The following is a 20768-nucleotide window of genomic DNA, read 5'->3' on the forward strand; positions in this document are numbered from 1 at the left end:
AATCAAGCCATTCTCCAATTGAAAAATGGTCAAAGGATATGAACAGACAATTCTCAGATGAAGAAATTGAAACTATTTCTAGTCATATGAAAAGATGCTCCAAGTCATTATTAATCAGAGAAATGCAAATTAAGACAACTCTAAGATACCACTACACACCTGTCAGATTGGCTAAGATGACAGGAAAAAATAATGATGATTGTTGGAGGGGATGTGGGAAAACTGGGACATTGATGCATTGTTGGTGGAGTTGTGAACGAATCCAACCATTTTGGAGAGTAGTTTGGAACTATGCTCAAAAAGTTATCAAACTGTGCATACCCTTTGATCCAGCAGTGTTACTACTGGGATTATATCCCAAAGAGATTATAAAGAAGGAAAGGGACCTGTATGTGCACGAATGTTTGTGGCAGCCCTTTTGTAGTGGCTAGAAACTGAAACTGAATGGATGTCCATCAGTTGGAGAATGGCTGAATAAATTGTGGTATATGAAAATTATGGAATATTACTGTTCTGTAAGAAATGACCAACAGGATGATTTCAGAAAGGCCTGGAGAGACTTACACAAACTGATGCTGAGTGAAATGAGCAGGACCAGGAGATCATTATATACTTCAACAACAATACTAGATGATGACCAGTTCTGATGGATCAGGCCATCCTCAGCAACGAGATCAACCAAATCATTTCTAATGGAGCAGTAATGAACTGAACTAGCTATGCCCAGAAAAAGAACTCTGGGAGATGACTAAAAACCATTACATTGAATTCCCAATCCCTATATTTATGCACACATGCATTTTTGATTTCCTTCACAAGCTAATTGTACAATAATTCAGAGTCTGATTCTTTTTGTACAGCAAAATAATGTTTTGGTCAGGTATACTTATTGTGTATCGAAGTTATATTTTAATATATTTAACATCTACTGGTCATCCTGCCATCTAGGGGGGGGGGGGGGGTAAGAGGTGAAAAATTGGAACAAGAGGTTTGGCAATTGTTAATGCTGTAAAGTTACCCATGTATATATCCTGTAAATAAAAGGCTATTAAATAAAAAATAAAAAATAAATAAATAAATAAATAATAAAAAAAAAAGAAAATATAGGATTCTGTGGCAATTTAGAATAAGTAAGTAATGTTTTTCACAGGAGGAGAGGTAGGAAGAGAGGGAAATCTATCAAGAGGAAGTATTTGGAATGCAATTGTCAGGATTTATAATATTGATGATAATAATTATAGCCATCATTTACATAGAACTTTATTATTTACAAATATTACTTTATAAATTCCTCATTTCATCCTCCCAATAACTTTTAGAAGTAGGTGCTATTATTTTTTATTTTATAATAACTTTTTATTTTTCAGAATACATGCATGCAAAGATAGTTTTCAACATTCACCCTTGAAAAATTTTATGTCCCCAATTTTTTTCCTTTCCTCTTCACCTCCCTACTCCTCTACACAGCAAGTAATATGTTAAACATGTGCAATTCTTCTAAACATATTTCCACATTTATCATGCTGTACAAGAAAAATCTGATCAAAAATGAAAAAAGAGCAACAACCAAGCAAACATCAAAAATAACAAAAAAAGTGAAAATACTATGTTGTGAATCACATTCAGTCTCTTTAGTCCTCTCTCTGTTTACAGATGGCTCTCTCTATCACAAGACTATTGGAATTAGCCTAAATCACCTCATTGTTGAAACAAGCCAAGTCCATCAGAATTGATCAGCACATAATCTTTTTGTTGTGTTCAATGTTCTCTTAGTTCTACTCATTTCACTTAGCATCAGTCCATATAACTCTCTCTAGGCCTTTCTGAAATTATCTTGCTGATTGTTAAAGAACAATAATAATATTCCATTACATTCATATACCATAACTTATTCAGCCATTCCCCAACTCATGGGTATCCACTCAATTTTCAGTTCCTGCCACTACAAAAAAAGCTGCTACAAACATTTTTGTACATGTGGGTCCTTTTCCTTTTTTTATGATTTCTTTGGGATACAGACCTAGTAGAGACAATGCAGGATCAAAGGGTATGCACAGTTTGATAGCCCTTTAGGCATAGTTCCAAATTGCTCTCCTGCTCTCCAGAATGGTTGCATCAGTTCACAACTCTATCAACAGTGTATTAGTGTCCCAGTTTTCCCATATCCCCTCCAACATTTATCATTATTTTTTACTGTCATCTTAGCCAATGAAGTGATAATAGGTACTATTATTATTCCCATTTAGAGATAAGGAAGGCTGACAGACTAAATTGGTCAAGGTCAAATATGAGACCACCTACTTTACTACATCTTTATATAGTTTAATATTTTTTTATTTCTCCTTCAATAGGGGTTGGGGACTTTCTAATACTAAGCCACCAGGTGACTGGGGAATCAATCTATTAAGATGTTGCAAGATGTCAACTTCTAATTTTCCCCCACACTACTCTGGCACCCTCCTCCAAATAAAGCTCACTCCAATGAGTTAAATGAGTATGAGCACATCACATTAGCTACCTCAATAGTGTATTCCACTTTGGAACAACTTTAATTATTAAAAGTTTTACTTTAGTTTACCTCTTTTTAACTCTCACCCATTATTCCTGATTTTGCCTTCCTCAGTTAAGAACAACCAATCTTCATTCCTTTTCTCTTCAGCCTTTCAGCTACTCGAAGATAAGAGTATCACATAATTCTAAGTTTTCCTTCTCTCCAAACCAAACTTCCTTCCACCAATGACAAAACCTCAAGGCTGCTGTCCTCCCCAGACACTCTTCAGCTTATCAATGCCCTTTCTAAAATGTGGTGTCCAGAACAAAGCACAAAATTCCAGATGTGTGCTGACCAAGGCACACTGAGTGACACCATCACTTCCCTTAACTGGGATGCCATTCCTAAGACAATCTAAGATTGCATGGGGTATAGGAACCTAGAATATAAAGTATCAGAGCTGGAAGAGAACTGAGTGACTGCAAAGTCTAACTTTTATTATAAAGAGGAGGGAAAAGGAGACATGAGAAGGGAAGTGGATTGTTCAAGGTCACTCCATGAGGAAGCAGTAGAGTAAGAATGAAAACAAAGGTCCCTGGACCCCTCAGCCAGTCACTTACAATTTAAACACACAGTGTAGAAGATGACGTACCTTTCCAGCCTCTCTACTCTGTCCCATGTTATCCTGGAGGCATGATCTGGGAATCATGTCTCCAAGTTGAAGTCTAACCAATCACAAGCTATAGAACATATTAAGAGTACTAGGTGCATTTTATTCTAGGTTGATGTAAAAGCAGGACTAGAAAGGGGAGAGAAAAGAGAAGAAGGATAGTTTATGTGGTGATTGGGAAATACTGGGTAGGAATTACACTTGTGATTTCATTTGTGTAGGGAACTCTGGAAGAGTTTCTTCCTTTTCCTTTTCAGCAACAAATTTCTGCCAATTTATTCCTTGCATTACATTGCTTTGATCACATCACTGCCTTAATTCAAAAACTTTCATTGTTTACCAAATCAAATTCAAAGTGTTTACCTAAACTTAGTGAGTCAGTTAGTCCTTGGCTCCTGGGAACCCTCCTTCTGATTGGAGATGGAGGACTCTTCTTAGAACCTTTACTGAAAGAAAGTTTCTAGGATATCACCTCTTCATTTTCTACATGCTATACTACTGGATTTCTCCATCATGTGCTTCCCCTAGGATACCATCCCTATCTCCTCCTTTTCTAGCTTCTTTTTATGGAATGTCTTCTTCATTAGAAGGTAATCTCCTTAAATAACTGTATTTGTTCTTGTATTTGTATTTCCAGGACTTAACAGAACCTGAGACATGGTAAGCCCATGATAGATGCTTGTTGACTGACTACAATTTTTACAATCTTAGAAAGCTACCTAGACTATAGAAAGGTTTGAACTCAGATGTTCCTACCTCTGAGGAAGCTCTCTATCTACTTAACTAAGCCTGTTGTGATTAGTTGGCCTTGTCTAGGTAAAATGATCTGAATTTCTGTCTGATTTTGATATGAGTCGGTGCATCAGCAGTTTTAACTTCAGCTGTTCTTTAGGGTCTTTAGAGCTATCCCTGTTCAAGAGAAAGCATCTCCTTCTTCTCTCTGGAGGGGAGGGCATATGGTTTTCACTCCATACTCCTTTGGAAAGGCAGGAAGGGAAAAAGAGTCTTAAGGGATAATTGAAACTTTCCAGAATGAGTCCATTGAAGAAAGTAAAGCTGTTTGCCCTGAGAAGAGAAGATGGAAAGGGTTTGTAATTAGTCACTTGGCTCTCACTATAGTTTCCTATTTGTAAAATGAAATGGAAGCTATAGAGATTGTCCCAGGAATTACTTGACCTCCTTGTGAGTAATTGGGGAATGGGAAATCAGGTTTGCCAATGCTCATGATCCCACCCACACTGCCCATTCTACTGTATAATCTCCTGACCTTCTTACTTCTGATCCTCATGTTGGCCCCTGGGGACAGTTTTAATCTAAATTTACTATCACCCCTAATAACTGCATTAATGCCACTGAGAAAATTCTGACTCTACTCTTTGCCTTATGATTGAGGTGAGAATGGACTTTGAGACTGGGACAATGATTGATTAATAAGAACCTTGCCTTTCCTCTATTTTATTTTGGGTGACAATAAATGAATTATAGAAAGAATAGACATGAAAAGATTCTTATCTGAATCGGACCCTTCCTCCAAAATGTGACTATCTTCAAAACATCATTCTTGTAGTCATCCAGGTTTTTACAGCCAGGATCTCTCACTTGCCTTCACTCTATATATCCACATCAGTTGCCAAATCTTGCTCTTGTAATATCCATATCTTTTTCATCTGTCCCTTTCTCTCTACTCACACAGTCACCACTCTAATTCAGGGCTCATGACCCTATCACCTGTGCTATAACAATAAAGTCCTAATTGGTCTCTCTGCCCTTAGTCATGCCCTCTCCAATTTATCCTCCCAGCAGTTATCCAAACAATTTCTAAACTGTAGGTCTGACTATGACTCCCCCGATCTCCCTGTCACACACACACCCCAGGGATTCCCTATTAGCCCTAGGATCAAATATGATTTCATTTCTATCTTGGTCTTTTGAAATGTCTATTTTATGTTTTATAATATTCATAACTTTTACTGGTATCTTAGTGCATATATATAATTTATAAACCAATAAATGTTCACATATTGGGAGTATATATCTTCAAAAAAGGTTTTACTGTAAAGTATACACAATTTATAATGCTTGCAAACCTATTGCTTTAGATAATCTCTACACTTCTTTCAATTCTTGATCCTAGCAGCCTCAAAGTCTCTTCAAATATATGATGAGTTATTAATTTTGCTTTGGCCCATTGAGCAGAACTAGTAACAGTGAAGGGATTTATATAGTAGCTAATTTGGGCCCCATAAAAAGAAAATTTTCCTAACAATTAGAGTTCATCAGAAGTCTGATGAGCTGTCTCAGGAGGGACTGAGCTCTCTGTCATTTTTTTGTGTTTGTATGACTACTTGTCAGGAAATGTTGGAAAGCGAATTCCTAGTTAGATATAGTTGAACTGAGTAACCTCTGAAATTTCCTTCCAATTCTAAAATTCAATGAAAAATTTGTTGTTTGTTTCATTTAATTTTGTTCTTTAAAACTATAATGGAGAAAAGCACAAAGAATGGTTAAGGTCACCACTTTGAATGAACAGAATGATCAATGATAATAGCTAACATTTGTATAGCATTGACAATGTGCCAGGTAGTGTGCTAAGTACTTTACAAATATTATCTCAAAACCACTCTGCAAGGTAGGGGCTATAATTATTCCTATTTTTATAGATCAGAAAACTGATTCAACCAGAGGTTGAGTGACTTGCTCAGAATAATATAGTTAGTAATTATCTTTGGCTACATTTTGAATTATAAGGCCTTTGTGACTCCAGATTCTCTCCACTTAGCTGTCCATAATTATTTATGACTATGGTGAAAGATGGAAAGAAGGCAGGACTACTCAATTCTTATTTTGCTTTTGTGTTTTTGCCAAAGACAATCATTTTTAATTTGGAAAGGACAGAATAAAAAATAGCTAATAATGAGGTGAAACACATATTTAGAGAAAAACATAAAGAAGTCTGTCTTTGTTGAGTTCACATAGATTAGATAAATTATATCCCAGCATCCTAAAAAGCAAATAAACAAAAACCTGGCAGATGTGATTGCTGAGCTACTTTTAGCGATTTTTGAAAGATCATGGAGAAAAGAGATGTGTGCAGTTCTGGAGGACCAGTGTTGCTCTGATTTTCAGAGGTAATAGAATAGAACCTTCAAACTGATTTGAAATACTGCACATATGGTACCCCATTTGATCCTTAATTTAGCAAATATTTGACAAAGGCTCTCATATTGTCTTTATGGAAAATATGAAAAGACATGAATTAGTCATTAGCAAAATAATATCGACTCAGAAATGGTTAAATAGCCAGAACCAAAGAACAGCCAAAGGATTAATGGTAACTAAGATTTATCTAGTATAGCACCCTTGATCCTTGATCTTATGCTATTCAATATGTTTATCAATATTTTAGATAAAGGAATAGTCAGGACTCATATTGAAAGATTTCTGATGATAAGAACCCTGTTGTTTTTCATCTTTACAATTCCACAGCTCAGCATAGTATATTCTAAATTCAGTTGTTATCTAGGAAGTGAATTCATACTTCAAAAACATTTCCATATTCACAAACACATATCAGTTCAAAACTAAGCCATTTAGCTTCAGTGTAGTCCAGAACCCCACTTAAATTATACTTGACTCCCAGAAGACCAGGCTGCTAATCACATTTGTAGATAGCATCACTGGGAAAAATAGTTAACATAATGATTGACATGGTCAGAATTTTTAAAAGGTCTTGATGATCTAGAATGATGAGCTGACTAATAAGCTGAAATGTTATAAGGGCAAATGTAGAATCTTATATTGGTATTCAAAAACTAATTTCACAAGTATAAGATAGGAAAAGTCATGGTTGGATAACAAATAGTTCATACATAAAAGACTGGAGGCTTAACTGGATAGCAATGAATCAGTGAATCAACAATGTAACATGGCAGCCAAAAAACCTCATTCTTAGGCTGCATTAGCAGAGCATCCAGAGAAATAGTAACTATAGCATATGAGGGTTATTTGAGTGGATCAGGGATAGTTATTCCAAGAAAAATGATACTTAGGGAAAACATGATCACTCTCTTCAAGAATTTGGAGCTTATTATACATGGAAGACGACTTAGACTTGTATTATTTGGTCTTAGAAGGAGCAATGGTGGAAATTATAGAAGGAATGATTTAGGCTTTAAATAAGATATATTTTCCAACCCAGAGCTATCCAAGAATGGAGTAGACTTCATCAGGAGATAGTAAATTCCTCTTCATCCAAGATCTTCAAGAAAAGACTGGATAGTTTGTCAAGAATAAGATAGAATGAATGAATTGTAGCTCAGAAACAGGCTGGTTTAGAGCTAGCTGAGTTTTCATCCAGCTCAAAGAGTCTGTGAGTCTATGCATAGTAAAGTTTGGCTAGAGTGTAGATGACTGAAAGACTGAAGAACATTGCATACATATCTAGGAAGATGGCACATTCTTTAAAAAACAATAGGAAGTCATCAAACATTTTTAAGCAAAGGGCTGACATGATCAGATCTTTTCATAAAGATTCATCTAGTAACTTCTATGGAATTAATTAAAAATGAGGAAAAGCTGAAGACAGACCAATTAGACTATTTTTGTCATACACCCCTCATGAAATGACTTTCCAGATTAGTGTTGAGGCAAAGGGAATAATAATTATGATTATAACTGGCATTTATATGATGTTTTAAGAATTGCTAATTGTTTAGCAAATATTCTCTAACTTGATCCTCAGAATTATCCTATGTGGTAATTGCTGAATATATTGTCCTTATTTTGTAAATGAGGAAATTAACGTTTAGAAAAATTAAGGTGTTTACATGGGATCAGGTAACCTGTAAGAATTAAAGGCATGATTTGAATCTATATCTTCCTTACTACAGAATTCTTTACACTATGTTATACTGCTTCTCAATAGGAAGGTAAGAGATGATTTGGAGTCCTATGGCAGAAATAGAATCAGTAGGAAATGGCAATTTATTGGGTGTGGGGAAAAAAGGATTAGTTCAAGGATCTATGTTTAGCATGGAGAAGAGATCTGGGGGGATGGGGCATGATAGCCATTTACAAATGACCATGTGGCTGCAGCATTTTAGGGACAATTGACAGCTTATATTGGCCCAGAGGAAAGTGCCTAGGATATTTATAAAGTTGGACTCTTGATCACACCAAGACTGATTGTTGGAATTGGGATTCTTGTAGACAAGAAAAGACTTTGAGTGCATAAGACTGAGTTTTTCAGTTATAGGAAGATTTTTTATTTTGGCTTTTCTGGGCAAAACTAGGAGCAATAGCAAATTGCAAGAAGACAGATTTTGGCTTGATAGGAAAAACTTCCTAATAATTAGAGCCACCAATTCGTGGAATTTATACAAAAATTGACCATGTATTAGGACATAAACCCCTCAAAATCAAATGCAGAAAGGCAGAAATAGTAAATGCATTTTTTTTCAGATCATGACGCAATAAAAATCACATACAATAAAAGGCCAGGAGAAAATAGATGAAAATTAATTGGAAATTAAATAATCTAGTCCTACAAATGAATGGGTAAAACAACAAATCATAGACACAATCAATAACTTCATCCAAGAGAATGACAATAATGAGACAACATACCAAAATTTGTGTGATGCAGCCAAAGTGGTTATTAGGGGAAATTTTATATCTCTAGATGCCTGCATAAAATAGAGAAATAGAAGATCAATGAATTAGGTTTGCATTTAAAAAATCTAGAAAAAGAACAAATTAAAAACTCTCAATTAAATACCAAATTTGAAATTCTGAAAATAAAAGAGGAGCTTAATAAAATTGAAAATAAGAAAACCATTGAATTAATAAATAAAACTAAGAGTTGGTTTTATGAAAAAAAATAAAATAAAATAGGCTACAGTGAAGTCACTCAATGCTTAGTGCATGCATCCCTGCCTTCCATGCTATTCTCAATAAAGGGCCATTCAGTCTTTGCTTGAAAAGCTGCAGTGAAAAGGACTTACTACCGAATAAAACAGCACATATCTATTGTTGGCTACTTCTGGTTGTTTGGAAATTTCAGTATTGATTCAAGTCTGCCTCCTTTTGACTTCTTTCTGTTGATGCCCTTTGGAGAAGACTAACTATTGGGATTCTTACATGGTGCTAAGTGGAATTGAGGAGACACCAGTTAAATGTAGTTTAGCATTGATTTAATCCTACATAATGACATAATGATTGATGTATACTCAGTGTGGGGCATATAAGGAGGAGCTGTCAGGGCCAGAAAGGACAAGCACTCTAGGGGAGAAGCCCACTAGAAGCTCTCAGAGGAGGAATCAGGTTCATTCCATCTTCTGCCTTTGTGCAGGTTGGAGGCTGAAACTGGCGGAAGCAAAGGACTAACAGCAGGAGCTCTCAGAACCAAGGAGAGAGATAGGCCTCTAAAGAAAGCTAACCGGGCACCAGGAAAAGAGACAAGACTTTGAAGGAGACAATAAAGGATTTGGATTTTAATCCCTGGCTGCACTTGTGATTACTGAACTAAAAGGAAGGCTGCCTCCAGAAGCCCCTAAGAAACTTGCTCCCAGAGGACATTACATTTTAGAGAAGAACATTACAACAAAGGACCATCTGGAACCAATAAAGAATCCCAGTAACTGTCTCTGTTTGCCAAGAAGGACAATGGCAAAATTGTCCATTCATATCTTTTATAAGGCTCAGCTAAATTAACGCTAGGCACTGAAAAGGCAAATCTTTTCTTATTCTCCTTATCTAGAGGGATAGAATAAAAACAATCCTTGATATCTATAACTCAAAAGAGGTTATTCTCTAGGCAACTGAATAGGAGATGGAAGTCCAGGCTGAAGAGTTCCCATAGTTTCCATCTATCCATTTATCTTCTTAAATCAGTCAACATCCTCCATTTTCCAGATTTCTTTCTTACAACAAATACTGGGGAATTCCAAGGACTTAGAGAAGGTTGTAAGTGTCCTTGGTCAAGTTGCTCCTGTAATATATCTACTAAGGCCTGAATTTTATTGCTTGTTAAGGGCCACTGTTATATCCACACTGGTGTATCAGTTTTCCACTGAATAGGAACCGGTGAGACTGCAGGCAGGCCTTCAACTAACAAGTTGAATCCTTCTTCCTCATTACAGCCCTCCAGACAGTAAAAGATAGCCAGGATTTCCTGTCAATCTTCTATCCCCTATGATTTCTCTTCTCTAGATCCTTAAGAGAATGAGAAAAAGAAAATGTTTAACTGACTAGTTAGTGAGCAATTTCATTTAGGTTACTATAATCCTTAGTCTAACTGATCTTTAGGGGATACAGTTTTGAATTATCTTAATATCCTAATAATTCTTCTCTATATATTCTCTAGTTTGTCAACTCGGGAATATTCTATAAATGAACCTTAACAAATGTCAGGGCTAAGGCTCGTTTCCTTAACTAACTACAGGCAAAGGAGGTAAAAAGGTAGTATAGAATCCTAAAATCTCAGAGTTTGAAAGGATTTTTGAGCTCTCTTAGTAGGAATTCCCACTACAACATCTCTGATAAGTAGTTATTCATTCTCAGAGATGGGGACCTCACTGCCTTCCACCGCAGTCCATTTTAAGCAGTCAGAAAAGTCTAACTGATTGCTAGAATGTTTTTCTGCACCTGCTATCTTGATCTGTCTACCAAGGAAGCTTTTAGTTATGTCTTTATTTTATTTTTCCATTCAAAGCTGAAGATATTGAATCTCAAAATGAATTTGGGACTGGGCTGCTGGAATACATATTAGGTTTCTGAGTGGGGTCCTGGGGCCATGGAGGGAGAAGTTGCTTGGCTTGGTTTTGAGCTAATACATGGATATGTTTTTGAAGCATAAGCTCACGTTTTAGGTAAGAAGAATTTGGAGGATCCTTTCCTGGAAATTTACTCTTTTCATATTACTATGGAAACCAAAATGGATTTTTTCTAGGGCATTCTTTGGTGATCTCTCTTACTCTGATAGAATGGAATGCTGTTGAAGGAAGCAGTTTCTGCTTTGTGCCAAGGGCCATATAGCATACCCTGCTCAATTTAAGACATTTATTAAATGCTTTCTTTGTGCAAAGTCACATGCTGGGTACTAGTATTATAAGTATGGACAATAATAGGGTTTCTTAAAACAACAGAGAACTTAAAATTTGAGTTTTGGTCACTACTTCCCTGGATCTCTGTTTCCTCCTTTGTAAAATGATAGAATTAAACCATATGGCCTCAAAGTCCTTTTTAGCTCTAATAACCTAATTCTATAGGGTCTAGAATATAGTAAGTCTAATATGCATATGGGTGATATACAAATATCAGCTATGGTACAAGAAAGAATGTGATGAGACTTTGCAAAATTTGAAGAAAAAGACAATTTCAGATGGGGAGGGAGAGAAATCTGGGGAAAGTTTATAAAGAGTACTTGAGTTGAGCCTTGAAGGAAAATTCTGATAGATTGAGATGAAGAGGGAGTGAAGTCCAGATATGGTAAGTGGCATGTGTGAAGGTTAGAGACAGTAGAACCAGATCAGGAAATAATCAGTTTTTCTGGAATGTCAGAGTAAAAAAAAAAGGAATAATATGAGATCAGACTGGAAAGGAAAGTGAGTTCTGAGTGCCAGGTTAAGGGCTTCATAGTTAAACTTATATGCAATAGGCAGTGGTTTAGATATCTTTTAGAAAGACTATTTGGGGAGCTGTGTGGAAGACAGATTGGAAATATTAAAGAATAAGCACAAGGAGACCCATTAGGAGGTAAGAAGAATACAGGGGCAAGGGAGTATCAAAAGAGAAATCAATATTTCAAGGCCTGAAATCTCTCAGAGCCAGGGTTATGCTTCCTGGATAAAGAAGCCCTGCTTTGGCCAGCAAGATGAATGATGTGACTGAACTCTGAATGTTGATATCATAAGGAAAGAAAACATGCCATGATATAAAGATGTCTCAAACGGGAAACAGGAAACCTGGAATAGGAGAAATAGCTAAGTCATTTACCTGGTCAGTCACTTGAAAGGCAAGTCTTTATTAAGTGGATGCTATATGCCAGGCTCTGTGCTGGACGCTGGGAACCACAAAGAAAGGCCAAAAACAAAACAGTCGCAATCCTCAAGGAATGTCTTATCTTTGATGAGTCACCTAATTTCTCTGTACCTCAATTTCCTCATCTGCCACATGTTCTAGGACAGTGGTTCTCCAAGAGTGGTCTAGGGGCCCATGCGTCTCTGAGACCTTTTCAGGGTCTCAAATAATTAAATTTTCATAATAATGCTGTTTTAATTTTTAATATGGCATATATATATGTATAAAACAACTACGTTATGCATATAAACACATAGAACTGGAGAAAGTTAGTATCTCACTAAAATGACATCATCAGTATATGTTAAGACTTCATCACTACCTTGAGTTCCTCTCCAACAACTAGAGCTACTTAAAAAAGACACTTCCCAGAGAAAATAGTTGGGTCCAGGGATCCAGGACCATAGGTTTACTATAGCATCTTCTATGCATTTTCAAAAGGGCATTATCTATTCTTTTAAAAAAAAAAGGTTAAGGTTTGCCTTTTTTCCCCCTTTCACTCTGGAAGGATTATACTTAGTAAACATTTGTACTTCTGCAAAATGAGTCCATTTTGCATGGCTATGTGGCAGGTCTCCCTTGTTTAAAAAGAAAATCTCAGATTGTACAGTGATGCAAAGATTCCAATGTGGGTGGGAAAGAGCCAAACCCCCATCTTTGCTCATGACAAATGCTTATGACGGCCAACCCAATCCTTGTCATTTTAAAGGTCATGGCGATCCAGACCAGTAGTAATGCCAGTAATTAGATAAAATGGCAGAGGAAGAGAGTCGGAGGCTGGGTGTAGACATTGCTTCCCTCTGAATAGCTAGTTGCTTTTTCCACAGAGCAGTAAGGAAAGCAGAAAGCTATAGAGGGATCAGCAGGCTGGATGAAGGGAGGGTCTGAGGAGCAACAGCTTTCCAGATTAAATGCAATGTTCCGGATCTCGACCTGTAATCAACAGTGTTCCCTCCCCTCCTCTTGGCACACCACCTTCCCCCACCCCATATCCTCTTTCTCAGTGTTGCTGAATGAACCTGCCAGAGAGGATGACTGGAGTAGATGGTATCCATTGGCTGACCAGAAAACTGGTTTTGCATTTGGGCTAGTCCTCTGTGACACTACCTGGTTTTGTCCTAGCTGTGACACTGAGAGCTGTGTGATCTTGGGCTTCCATCTCTATTTTCTTTATCTATACTATAAGACTGGTCCAGATGATATATAAGGTCCCTCCTCCTTCTGATTCTTTTGTGACTGATGCCATATTAGTATCAAAAGGAGTGAAGTATTGGAAAGATGATGCTGAAGAGAATATAGTTGTTCAGAGAAAATCATTCAAGGAGCTGCCATTGAGGAGACTACAAGAAATAGCTAATTCAAAATAATGGTAACAATTTCACTAGAATATTTGAGTATTCTCTCAAAGAGTAAGGCAGCTATATCAGGGATAAAACTGAGCTACACCTCTTGGTGAGATAGTGGAGGTAAGGGACAAATCAAGTTTGGAAGGCACAGTATAGTAACTCAAAAAGGGTCTCAATGTCTCACCACTATCCAATATCACCCTGTATTGCCATGATGTGTAGAACTGTTCCCTGGGGATCTGTGCTGAATGCAATGAGCCCCTAGTTTCAACAGTCTCCACACAACACCAAAGTTGGAAGGCAATTAATAAAAACTACTATCAGAACTTAGTCTAAAGCTCTCTGAATTGGACCAGCTGGGTTTTTACGTGGCTTCCTAGCCTTAAGGAAGCAGTATGCAATACAGACTAGGGAGACATGACACATCAGTCCTATGTATCTCCACATTTAGCCCATGCACTAGTCCAAGTCAAAGCTTCTCGTATAAGATGCTCCCACTTCCCCTCCCATCCTGTCTTTCACATGCTGTGATATTCACATATCCATTCTGTGCCATCACATTATTTTAAGGCTTTGGGAATTAGGGAAAGAAAGGGGGAGGAAAAGAAGGGGAAAGAGGAAATTGTATTCTTTCTGTTGATGTGATAAAACTGGAGTCACTGTACTGTTGGATACTGGACAGTGTGCAATAAAAATTGTGTCTGGGACAGAATCTATGGTTCTCTTTTCCAGATATGGCTCTAAAGATTACAATGTTGAGTTTCTGTTTATTTCTTATTCCTCTTTCATTTGTGACACGGGATAAAAAAAAAATGTTTTCTCTGAGATAATATACCCATAAAGATATGATTCTGGGGCAGCTAGATGGCACAGTGGATACAGCACCAGCCCTGGAATCAAGAGAATCTGAATTCAGATTCAGTCTCACACACTTACTAGCTGTGTGACTCTGAGCAAGTCACTTAATGTGATTGTTTATACCCTTCCTCCTATACCCCTATTCCCAGAAAATAACAGAGATAAGCCTGTTATTACTCCCATTTCTCTAGTGCTTTATAATTTTTTAAAATATGCTTTCCTCACAAGGCTGTGAGATGCATAGAGTATTATCCTAACTCCCATTTCGCAGATGAGTAAACAAATTCAGAGGTAATTTTGTCCAAGATCAGAGTTAACAGAGGTTGAGGGAGAACTGGAGCTTACCTTCTCTAATGCAAAGAAAATCATTGCTCTTTTGCTTAATGTCACATCAAGAACAACGGTCTATAATATGAAGTTAAAGATCATATGGAAATTCTGTGTAAACTCTGATTCCCTGAATTGTGTCCCTCCCTTCTGCCATCTCCCCCACACTACCATAAAAAATAGCAATGAACTTACCAGGGCAGCTATTACTCCTTTGCATCTGTGATTCATAAAATTGCCTGGCAGGGAAAGATACCTGTACTAAAAGGGATATTTCTGTTGTAGCTCCAAGATTTCCCACTGATGTGCTGTGTGATCTTTAGCAAGTGACTTTCCATCTCTGGACTTTCTCCTCTTTAAATGAAGCATGGGGGTAGGGTTGGGGTATAGCAAAGGCAATAATACATAACATAGCTGCTCATATTCATTTGGGGCTTAAGAGTTCGCGAAGCACTTACACATTCTCATTTGATCTTCACAATCCTATAAGGTAGATTTTCTTCTCTTTTTCTTTTTTAATAGAAAAACAAGGCTCAGAGATTTTGCTGTATCATACCAAGATCCAAGCAGGATTTGAACTGAGGACTTCCTCTTGATTTGATCTGTAACCCCAGACTCTCACTGAAATCCCTTTCTGTCCTGAACTGTTCTATGTTCTAAGATTTTGGCTAGGCCATCATGTGATTTTTATACAGATAGACTGCTGGAAAAGTGGAATATGCAAGAAGCTCCGGGTTTTAAATGCCATTAAAAATCAGAGAGCAGTGCCCTCCAGTGACTGAGAAGAGCATTGCTCAGAAAATTTATTTCTGCCTGTACATAGGCACGTTGGTCTGGTGCTTAGTGAATCAACATGATACAAACATGATATACTGTACTTTTTCCTGCAAGAAGCAGTGTAATGTAACACAAAAGTTATTGTTCTGAAGCTTAAGCCCTGAATTTTAAGCCCCACTTCCAACACTTATTTTTATCACAATGGGCCAATTATTTTATCTCCAAAGGAACTGGGTCATTTCTATGCTATTTACTACATGGGAGTGTTATGAGAAAACTTGGCAGATCTTCACGAAACAGAGAAATATGAGTTACTTCAATTTTAATGTATATGCTCTGTGCTACAGCCAAACTAAACTGCAAGCAAACCGTTCTCCAATGCTTTCATGTCCTTGATTTTGCTTACACCCTTCCCTATACCTGCAATTGCCTCCCTTGTACCTCCATCTATTGAAATCTGACCCCTCCTAAAAACCTTACTTCAAGACTAGCATTTTCCAAGACTCTCACATAAAAATAACCTCTCCTACCTCAATTTCTCTCTTAAAGCACCACTTAACACTTGCCTGATCTTAATTTTGTCTTAACTTGCCCTAAAGACTGAATACTTGGGAATAGGACTTTATCTTGAATGTTTTCATCTGTTGCTCTTCCCCAGTGTCACTGTCAAATAGCTCTGTTAATCCCCATTTCTATAGAGGTTTGAATATCTGAAGAACACTTTACTAAATAACCCTATGAGGTGGACAATATTAGCATCTTCATTTTACTTAATTATTCCACTAAACATCTGAACCAAGAGTCAAGCCCAGGTCTCAACTTTAGGCTCAGCACTATTCCTTCCATAGCACAATGCCTCTCTTCTTGGAAAGTTACTAAAATAAGCCAAAATATGTCTCCTCATCACCTTCTCCCAGTTTGTCACCCTTCTTTAAGACCTTTATTAGGCATGCTTGAAGAAATTAATCATATCCCTCTTACACAGGCATAATTTCAGGTCCCCTCACCTGCCACATGCATGAACAATGGACAGCTCAGAGTTTTGCAACCCTTACAGAAACTCTTTTGGGAACAAGTAGTGCAAGTTGTACCCCCATTTTACATAAGGTAAATGACCACCATTCTAGGCCTGTTTTCCTCAGTTTAAGATGAGATTGGATTAGGATGACCTCTGAATCCTTTTCAGTTTTAAATCCCACGATCCTAAGTCAACCATAGAGGGAGGGAGTTTTTGGTATGATAGGAAGCACTGGCTCTGGTGTCAGAGCATCTTCTTTCCAGTCCTGGCTACTGATGTGAGTGGCCTCGGGCAAGTCATTTGACTTTTCTGAACATGTATACCCCATCTCTAAGATGGAAATAAGACCATTTACATTCTCCCTCAAGACTGCTATGAAGAAAGTGTTTTCTAACACTTGACATGGAAAATCAAGGTAAACTTATTAGAATAAATCCTACATTGCCACACCTCAGTAGCCCACCCTTCTACAGCTTCCTCTTCGAGTGATCCTCTTGCTTCTACTAGACAATTCACAGTGACCAGGAACCTCCATGTCTCCTGAGGTAGCCACTTGCACTTTGAAAATGTTAGTAAGTTTTTCCTTAGAATGGACCAAAATCTGTGTATCTCTCTGAATGTTCTACTCATTGTTATAATTCTGACCTCTGAAGTCAGGCAATTACAAGTCCAAATCCCCATTTCACCAGATCAGTCAAGTATGTGAAGTTGACCAGCATGTCCCAGACTGTCTTCTCTTTTCCAGGATAACCATATCCAGTTCCTTCAACTGATTTGCTGTGACATGCCACAAACATGATCAGCAAAATAGTTTTTCCCCTTTCCCCTAGTTTTGCAGGGAGTTAAAAAATTCAACTAAATAAAGGTCCAGAAATCATCTCAGTATTCATGCAATTATTATGTCTTCATGTAGTATCACCTGCTGCCCACTGAAAATAGGGCTCTGGTTTCAAGGCAAGCAACAAAACCCACAAAAAATAAATAATAAAGTAATCCAGTTTGTAATAAAGTTTTATTTTCATATTCCAAGATAAAACAAATACACAATTGAATGTGGAAATAAATAACTAGAAAATGCTTTGGAATTCAGGTTTTCAAACTCAGGGAATTTCAGTCCATAAGCCTTTTTTTATTTACTTGATTTTAAGAAATGTGGAAACTGTAATGTTTTTAAAAAAAATAGAAAGTACAGTCTCGTACAGAAAATCTTATTCCACCCTCTCCAATCGTGTTCTCCTATGCTACAGCACTCAGATTTTTTTTTTAAATGCACTCGAGACACACAAACTGCTCAACAGATTTACTCAAACAGACTCACTCAGGAAGAAAAAGGCACAGATTTAAGGAGACGCCAATGATTTTTCTGAATGAAGCAACTGAGGTCTTGGCTTGGCAAATGAAGAGACACTTAGGAACTGAAAAAGCCAAGAAAAACAAATAACTGTGTCAACTCTTCTGTATTACCTGCCTTCATTTAAATGGATTTTTAAATTAAATTGCTATAAACATATGATATAAAGTCTGAGATCCAAGAAGCTTTCCCCCCCAACCCCAATATTTCCGCTATGTACAAATCTTTGTACACACTGTTAATGTTCCTTATACATTTACTACATACTCTACACCAAATCAAGCCAGGATCCCCCACCCCCTTTGAGGACCTGGCCCTGAGACATTGCAGTGCACTAAGGCAGTCCAACACATCCTCTTGTTTTCTACCAGAGGAATAGCTGGAAAGTGGGAGTAACCAGTGGCTGGTGGGGCACACGCAACCCAATCATATGTAGTCATCTTCTACTGGCTCTCCATTGACATCACAATAATGGATGAAAATGGCAACCACTCTCTGAAAAACTCCCTTTTTCATCTGACGCAGCTCTGAGATTTCCTCCCCTATTGTTTCCATACAGATATCAGCAGAGAGCTGCCCTTTCCTCCGAGGAGCATAAATGGTGGCTGGGAAGAAAAAGAAAAGGGAAGAATGACATGATTATTAGGGTAATTTCAAAAACCAGTTTCTGCATGTCTTCTTAGAGGCAGCTTTATTATATAGCAAAGCATTTCACAAAAGCAAAAAAAACAAACAAACAAAAAAAAAAACAAACAACAACAACAACAAAAAAAAACAAAAAGACCAGTCTCTCAAGATTAGTTATATGAAAATACACTATAGTTAAACACTATAATGGTAAGCAGCAAGAGAATGATAAGCAAAGAGAAATGTATTTAGACTTAGAAGACTCAAATACTACTTGAATTTGCTATTTTTTTTTTTTTTTTATCTGTACTTATATATAACCTATTTGGATCTTAGCTTTGTAAGCTAAAAAATGAGGGGTCTGGTAATTAGATGACTGTCCTCTGAAGTCCTTTCTAGACCTGATTCTAGAATTCTATGATTCTTATGGTTAGATTCTATAATCCTTATGATTTGATTGGATATGTAAGTTCATATCAAGGAGGATATACAAAAGAACAGTCTACCCACCCAATAAAGAGATATCTGATTCAACCCAAGTCCAACAATATATAAACTTCTAATAGCCTGAATAACTTTCAATGAAACTAATTCCTGTTTAATTTTAAGAACAAATATTGAGGAAAATTTTTAAATAATCAAACATGTCATTTATAAATTATATTTGTTTTACTTTTAGTAGCATAGTGGAGGAACTTAGTGGAGGAAATCAAAACCACAGCACTTTAGACTAACTAAAAGTGATTGAGGGTTCAAAATCCAAGCCCCACTTGAACAGAAATCTTTTCTAAAACAGCACCCACAAAGACCCTCCAGGAGTACAGAACCCACTGTCTTGTGAGGTCATCTATTCTATTTCTAGATTCCCTGTGTGAGCCAAAATCTGTCTTCCTGGAGCTTTGTCCTATACCTCTAAATTCTGTTTTCTGGTCTAAATAGAATAAATCTGTTCCCTCTTGCAGATGAATCTCAGCAACTATTAAATGTTTTATGTTGACAGTTTCCTCTTTTAAATATAAATTAGGGCCGTTTTTTGAAAATGGGGGAAAATATCTTCAATATTTTAGAACATTTCAAAGTTTACATTTCTTGAAGAATATTCAACTAAAATTCAGAGGTCTCTAAGCAATCAAATATAACAAAAGAAGAAAAGTACTGCAAACAGTAATTACTTCTTTCATCATCTTCAAAGTCGTATCTTGCATAGCTATTAGGCTCTGCTGTTCGTAGTGATCTCAACCATGGGAAGTCTGTAATCATGGAATATGGAGCTCCATCCACAACACCTAAAATAAGAGGTCATACAGAAGGTCAATTTTTCCAGAGTCAATGACAAGAATATCAATTAAAAGACAATTTGAGGTGTGTTCTCCCTATTGACCTACCATCTAAGAAATATTATGTCTGAAAGAAGGGATGACTGAGTTTAATAATCAGGAGATATGGACCTGCTCCTATTATAGGCTAAATGTATGATTTGGGGAATCCCTCTTTCCTCTGGCCCTCAATTTCTTTTATAAAATGAATGCATTTGACTGTCCTCCAAGATTTTTTCTAAGTCTTAACATTCGATATTCTATAATCTTTTTTTATTCTAGCATTCTCTGTTTTGTTCAATTCTCAAACTTTTAAATTATGCCCAAGTACTACTACTACTGTGAAGGCCTTTCATGAAAATGTATACAAGCAGTCATCATTCCTCATGTCCTATTATTGGCAGAGATATAGCATCAATCTAAATTCTGGATTTTGTGAAGTTTACCATAATTGCTGGCCTAATGCCTTTGAATCCCATACAAGCATCAAGTCTTGCTGTATCAGTTAAGAAAACAAATGTTGTGTGTGTATGTGTATGTATGTATGTCTCTAAAAGTTACCTTCTAAAGTATAAATCTCTCTTCCCCAAGGATATTTGGTGTACTTCTTCAGGTCTCCTTCAGTTCGTGTGGCTTCAGGAAAAAACTCATACTTAATGAGTTCTCTGCAGGCAAAAGGGAAAACACAATGTAAACTAGAGAAATGAGAATATTTTAGGAGAATGTTCAAAATACTGCTTATGACTGAAGGGTTGATTCTATTGTACCTATTTATATGCACATATATTAAGCATATCCCAAGTCTTGTAAAGTGGAAAGATTGCTAGACTTTTAAGTTGGGAAGCTTGGGTTCAAATCCTGAATCTTCCACACACTGATATGATCTTGGCCAAGTTACTTCCTTTTTAA

General features: G+C 36.9%; 1 protein-coding gene across 6 annotated transcripts in view; it reads right to left on the reverse strand.

The window, feature by feature from the left end:
- Window positions 1-17550: 17550 nt before the first annotated feature.
- FBXO38 (F-box protein 38) overlaps window positions 17551-20768 on the reverse strand; it is a 116909-nt gene continuing 113691 nt past the window's right edge. For all 6 annotated transcript variants that reach the window (XM_031953706.1, XM_031953702.1, XM_031953703.1 and 3 more), the window contains 3 exons: window positions 20421-20524; window positions 19716-19829; window positions 17551-18521 (listed from right to left, as the gene is read on the reverse strand). In XM_031953706.1, the coding sequence (XP_031809566.1) occupies window positions 18343-18521; window positions 19716-19829; window positions 20421-20524 (397 nt within the window). In that variant the 3' untranslated portion in view covers window positions 17551-18342. The remainder of the gene's footprint in view (window positions 18522-19715; window positions 19830-20420; window positions 20525-20768) is intronic.

Source organism: Sarcophilus harrisii, chromosome 2 (assembly GCF_902635505.1).
Source record: "Sarcophilus harrisii chromosome 2, mSarHar1.11, whole genome shotgun sequence".
Taxonomy (NCBI): Eukaryota; Metazoa; Chordata; class Mammalia; order Dasyuromorphia; family Dasyuridae; genus Sarcophilus; species Sarcophilus harrisii.